Source organism: Tinamus guttatus, unplaced genomic scaffold, assembly GCF_059628265.1.
Source record: "Tinamus guttatus ecotype Peru unplaced genomic scaffold, ASM5962826v1 Tinamus_guttatus_pri_ptg000325l, whole genome shotgun sequence".
Taxonomy (NCBI): Eukaryota; Metazoa; Chordata; class Aves; order Tinamiformes; family Tinamidae; genus Tinamus; species Tinamus guttatus.
In genome coordinates, this window is record NW_028288859.1 from 730,296 (window position 1) to 736,680 (window position 6,385).

General features: G+C 48.5%; 1 protein-coding gene across 1 annotated transcript; it reads right to left on the minus strand.

Annotated features, from left to right (window-relative positions):
* Positions 1–1,018: 1,018 nt before the first annotated feature.
* LYPD6 (LY6/PLAUR domain containing 6) lies at positions 1,019–6,057 on the minus strand. Its single transcript, XM_088529164.1, has 4 exons — positions 5,940–6,057; positions 4,604–4,702; positions 1,657–1,787; positions 1,019–1,217 (listed from the first exon to the last, which is right to left on the minus strand). The coding sequence occupies exons 1-4, from the start codon at positions 6,055–6,057 to the stop codon at positions 1,056–1,058; spliced, it is 510 nt and encodes a 169-aa protein (XP_088385290.1). The 3' UTR covers positions 1,019–1,055.
* Positions 6,058–6,385: the final 328 nt, after the last annotated feature.

Genomic DNA, 6,385 nt, shown 5'->3' on the forward strand with positions numbered 1-6,385 from the left:
TCCACATTCAGTAGCCATCAAGTCCTCATCCAGACAGTCAGCAGCTTCCATATATTTCAATTTAACCTTTTCAGTTTAAAATCCCTAATATCCTCACTTATCCTGCATGTGTGTATCTACTGAAGCCAAGGGGAATATGCAATATATGAACTCTGTGTGAGTTGTGCTTCTTAGTGTGGAAACAAATCCGACTGGGATTAATCCACTGTTAATTTCCCTGTTGGGAAAGCTGAGCCGGGCTGGTCCCTCTCCTTCCATTCATTCCCTGTATTTGACATCCGGACACGGCTGGGAGGAGCACGACCAGCCCCGGGCACTGTGCCTGGTTCCATCATTGAAGACTTTGGCAGGATTATTCATGCTTATAATTATACTTGAAATTCAAATGCTTTGCTGGACAGGGGCCAAAGTGACATCTTGCAGGACTGGGTGCCAAAATGTGACCACATAAAAGTGCAGCTCTGAGCGGGGAGCTGCTGGGCAGGCACTGCTGCTGCAGGCTGACACGGGCAGCTCTCAACGTAGCTGCCTCTAGCAAGCAGAAGGGATTGCCATAAATCCCTCTTTTTCTTCTTTTTTTTTTTTTCTAGAAGGTGATAAGGGGAGATTTGGGGGCCTTCAAAGGTGCAATGTCTGCATTATTTACTGCATGTTAACAAGACAACAGAGTTATTGTCCTAACCAATTATTGCAACAAGAAACTGTCACGGGAACAGATGACAATAGTAGTGACAGGGATAAAGTACTTTTAAATAAAACGTTTTTCATGGGGAAAAGAGACGTTAAGAAAAGCATACGCGTTGGTCTAAGCCACAGATTGTGAGCAAATTTTGCATGAGTTGCTAGAGAAAACGATGAAGAAACTCCAGTTTTATCCCTTCAGCTGCAGCTACATACAAGTCACTGGGTCATCATTGACCAAAATATAGGAAAATCAGTTTTTCAAAGAGATTTCCAAAATAAGCAAGTCCTGAGGCTGTATGAAAAGGTTGAGTGTTCACGCAGACGCTTTCCTCCAGTTCCTGACCCTACACACGTGGCAGCACAAGCCAGTGCTATGACATAAACGCCCACAAGAGACAGGCCGTTGTCAGCACCGCAGGGCCTGAGAGTCTCTGCGTTTTGTTTATGGGGGACAGGGTTGTAAACACTGCGTCCGTTGTGTTCCTTGGCAGTGGCAAATTGCAGATGCTTCCTTCGCAGCAGGAAGTGCAGATCTGAAAGAGAGGAGGTGTTAACTCGGTTATTATTTGGGAAAACAGCAGTGCTGTTAAACAGGGCTTTGGTGGAAACGTGATGCTACAAATCAGCAATGGCCACTTTTTTTTTTTTTTCCTAATTAATTGAGACAACAATTTATCAAGAGCATCCCCCTGTAGAGGAGCTGACCTGCGGTGCCCCACGCTTTCCCGAAGGGATTAATGGATCTATTACCAATATCCGAGCAGAACACACGAGTTTCAGAGCAATGAGACTGCTAATGTACGTAAGACTAAGAAGGCAAAAAGTTACTTGGGGGCTTTTGTTTTTGCAGAACTTCTGTTTGTCTTATGGGTTCGTTTTTCACCCCATACATGTGATGGCCCTCTGAACAAGTCAAACCTTTAGCCAATTCTGCCAACTTCTGCTCAAACCACAGGTAATTTCTGTTCTCACCTTGTATCCTTCGTGTCTTACATATGTGCACCCCGCTGACAGGCAGTCCTCCAAGGACACGCAGCGCTTGGTGACGGACACGCTTTCCCCGGTGATCTTCATCGTGTGTTGGCTAAAGCAGTATCTGGTACCTGGGAAGAGGGAAGAACAGTTATTTTCCCAGCAAGTTCAAAGTTGCTGATATTCTACAAAGAGGGAAGAAATTTTTGGCTTTGGAAACGTTAGGATTTCCAGGAGCAAGACCCGTGTGTGGTTACTGCAGTAGGGGGGTGTAAACAGGTCCGTCCTGCGCACACAGCCCTCCGTGCAGCTGGGAAGGGGGTTTGCTCCGAAGCTAATACGGGTTTGGAAGATACTGCTAAATTATCTGTGTGCACACACGTGCACGGTCACGTTATGGAGTGAGGGACCTTGCATGCCCCTAGTTTTATACGGGTTACCTGCAAAAACGAGAGCCTGCAGCCTCTAGTCACACCTGAAGTTTTCATGCTTCTCACATGTAGGAGTTTATTTTTTCCTAGCTTCATGTAGAACCACTTAGTCCTCAGAAGCATCTGGCACTGTAAAGCAGAGATCCCCTTTCCCTTTATTTTTAATATATTATTTTGCTCTTTGCAAAGGTTTTTTAATGCTCTTTGCAGGTTACCCTCAATGTTTGCCCTCAGCCCCTCCCTGAGCTGAACAATCGGCATCTCTATCCCTCATTTATCAGTTCTAAAATAGTGGTAAAACGCTAGAAACCTGGTGGGATGGCTCCAGGAGCAGGACACGGTTACCATTAAGTAAAGCAGATGCAGCTGGTAAGGATCCAGCAGGAGGAACTTGCTGTCTCTGCCTTGCACCGGGTACCGAAACCCTGGATGTGGCATTGGAGGGCCCAGAGTCATGGGCCGAGGCACGAGGGGACCCTGCGAGCCCCGGCCGGGCACCCGAAGGGGCCGAGGGGAGGATTGGACGTGCCGTGTTTCCGTGCAAAGGAGGTCACCAACAGTCCCTGCTCAGGAGGAATGTGATAAATAAACAGGCCTTGTGCACAGGGGGCAGTCTGCCTGCTGGGACGTGCCTTTTCCCAACTCTGTTCAGTGCAGGCGTTCGTGTTTCAGCTCTCCTTTTAGTAAAGTGTGTTATCCAACCAAATGTGGCCCTTTTCAGTAAGTCCTACTTTCTGTAGTTTAAGGGCATGCTTTACTTTGTGTGTCTTTACTAGCCTTCTGGTTTTAAAAAAACCAAAACCAAAACCTCTAGCAAATGTGAGGATGAGATTTTGGGAGCAGCACTGTGACTTCCCCCCAGCCCTCCTGCCCTTGTCCTGCTGCTCGGGGTCCTGTTTATGAGGCCTCCCTACTTGAAATTACTTTGGAAACTTAAACCAACATAGAAAAAAAAGTCTTAATAAACAACTTTCTTACATTCCGTTATATTAGCTGGTAAAGCTAAGATGTAAAATCAAAAGTTCTCAGTTTTGTGGCATCCCCAGTTCCCTCTTCCCAACTCCCCAGTCATTTAAAACAGTAGATCTGTCTCAGCAGTTGCTCCTTAATTACCACAGCCAACATTAGGACCGACAAATGTCCCTCCATCTAAAACCATTTGTAAGGAACATGATTTTCCACTCCGTTCAGTAAAATCCTACAGCACACATGCTCCAAATGCCTCTGTGACCTGCACCTTCCTCCACAGCTGCTGCAAATCCCCTGGTTCAGGTCAGCCGGGAGCTGGATGGCGCTCGGGCCACGGCCGCATCCCGGGAACGCCCGGTGCCCGGATTGATGCCACCCGTGTCAGGAGATAAACAGTCTCTTGGTACCAAGATTAAAGATAGGCTCAGCTTTCCAACTAGCCCATTCTTGCCTCTAAAATCCTACTTTCTTGGAATCTCTAGTAAGGGAAATTAAAGCATTTGTTCTTAATTGGTATCTACAGTCAAAGCTAGTGACAGTAACTAGTAGCTCTGCTCTGTGTGATCACAGCTAATGAATAAGAGACTTGCCCAGTGGTGATATTCCCCTTCCCTGGACAGTCACTAAGTGCTAATTCTCTTTCCAGATGATTAACATTGTCTCGTTTAGTCAATTTGGTTCATTATTACTAAATGCAGACCTTGTGGTTACTCTTGTCTCCTTAAATAGCAATCCACAAACTGCTGCTAGCCAGTAACATCATCATTATGATTTAAACACCTTTTACTCCTGTTAAAAGAGGGAGGGTGTGTGAATATTGGTCGCAGCTGGTGACTGGGACAGGCACACAGAGCAAGACAGTGAATGAAAAGAAACGAACACTGCCCAGGCAGGAAGCTATGGAGGATAGATCCTTACAAAGAACTCGAATGCAACAGAACCCAATTAACTATGTCCATAGTGGGCATTTGGCTTTTTAGACGTTTAAGCGAAACTCAGAGGAAAGACAATCCAAATGCCTTGTGTTTCTCTGTGACACAGATGTCAAGGGACCGGGAGATGTGAGGATCTTGCTGGAATCCAGCTGTTGGATACAGGCACCTAAACCCCTTTTCAGCCACCCCCTCCTTGAGGATCTGCTCAGGTACGAAGCGAAATGACTGAACAGATAGAGATGCTGGCTGAAAAGAAGTAATTTCAATAGCACTGACTTGGGTCGCTGGAGCATGGCCATGTGCTGTAAGGAGGGGGAACTGCCCCAGGACTCACCAGTAAGAAATACAGACTTCAAATAAACATCAGACTGGTTTAATGTCCCACTGAGCTACCTGCAGTGTAGCTACGTGGAGGACAAGGGGCTCGAAACCACATCCACAGCAGAGATGCTCAAGGGATTACTCGTATCACTGCCACATCCTCCTTGCTGGGGAGGCTCACGAATGTGGACGGCGCTCGCCAGCCCCGAGGGCAAAACGGGAGCCGGGCGCCGCTGCAGCCGCCTTGTCCCGAGGCAGGTTGAACCCAAACGCCAACGCGTCGCCCGTTACCTCTTGGACAATAGACGTCTGGAGCCCAGCGGTTGCACTCGTAATTATCGGCTGCCCTTTCGCAGGTAAAACACTTAAATCCGTGCGGATACGGCGTGGCTGGAAGCAAGAAACAGCACTTGGTTAGGGACCACCTTACTCTGCTTTTCGAGTGGACGTAGCTATATTTTTTAGCCTGGCCACTTGGTGCAGACTCTGCTCAGGCCCCAGAGTAGAGTCTGTCTGGCACAACAACGTAAATAATGTAAGTGGTTAAACTTGACAACAGATCATAGTCTAAACCTGGCCTAGCTCTAGTTATGCTAAGGGGAAAGACCAGAAAAAAAATGGAGATGAAAAAATTCAGGCTTCCCAGGTGCAGAAACGAACAAATCAACAAACAAAACAAAACATATATTGTCTCATATATCATAATGTAACATTACAATATCAATAACAACATCTAGGTGTTTTATACTCAGTGAACTAAGATAACTGGCTACTAATAGCACAAAATTTCATACTTTAATGTAGTTCAATAACAGTGCTAAAAGGTGTTCTGCTCGGAGACAGGGCTCTTCTGCAGCCACCCAATGGGGGTTTCTTTCTGAACGTCTGTTTCCAGATGTTCTAAAATTATCTTTGAAACAGCTGCTCAACTTAAGAAAGAAACTTTATACAAACTAATAGTCCAGCCACTCCATAGCGCTCTCTAAGTAAAGCTTTGAATCTAGCCCTATATTGTTTTTCTTCTCCATAAAGCACATAACCTTAAAGAAAGGGTAGTGGTTTGAGCAGCAGATTTAAGAAGATTTTCGGTGAGGCTCTCCCCAGATAGACTGCGCGGGACTAATACTGGGAGAAACGCTAATACCCAGGGAGCAGCTACAACCAGGAGACTAGATCTGACGTAGAGAGAGGAAGTTCTCCAGTTCCTTTCAACAGGGCTGTTTCTTTTCCGGGGCTCAGGGTTTTACTCACACCGTGCAGGTCTGCCTAACACCTAATACCTCAGGACAGAGGAACCGACAGCTCCATCTATTCAGGCCACGCAGATTAGAGCGAGGAGCCCCCAAATGCTTCTTCAGCAGTTCTTTTCCCTGCATCGAAGCACGTCCGTACGGAATCATTTTACATAAACACAAATGCTGGCGTCTTGCAGGGCCTACAGCCTCCCCAGCCGACCTGTGGGACACCTCAAGGGGCAGAGCTGCAGGCCCAGCTCTGCGAGGCCTCTTCCCTCGTGGCCTTAGTCCCCTGCCCACGCTGCGGCCACCCTCGGTTTAACCGCGGCCCATGGGCCTTCGTGCCCGCTCCTCAATGGCCCCACGACACTCCGCGCTCCGCAGCACCTTACTCGAGGGGTGCAGGTAGACGATGTCCTGCACGCTGAAGTCCCGGGGCTGCGCGGCTCTCAGGCAGGCGGCGAGGAGGCCGAGCAGCAGCAGCCAGGCCGGCGCGGGCGGCGCGTCCATCGCCCGCGCTCATGCGGCCGCCCCGGGCCCGGCGGAGCTCCACGTCCCGAGGGAAAACACCCTGCAACGACACGCGAGGGAGGTGAGCGAAGCTCAGCCAGGGCACTCGTACATCACCCCTGCGCAGGGTTTTCTCACACACAGACTGACAAGGGACGGCAGCACCTGCAGAAGGTGACCACGATTCCTCCATACATTAATACCCATTTCTGCGCGGGCCACATCTCCCAGGCTGTGCTGCAGCCTCCCCTTTCTGCTCTAGGTGCTTGTCCCGCCGCCGGCTCTTATCTGAGAGCTGCCCTTTTCCTAGAGCACCACGAGATCCATG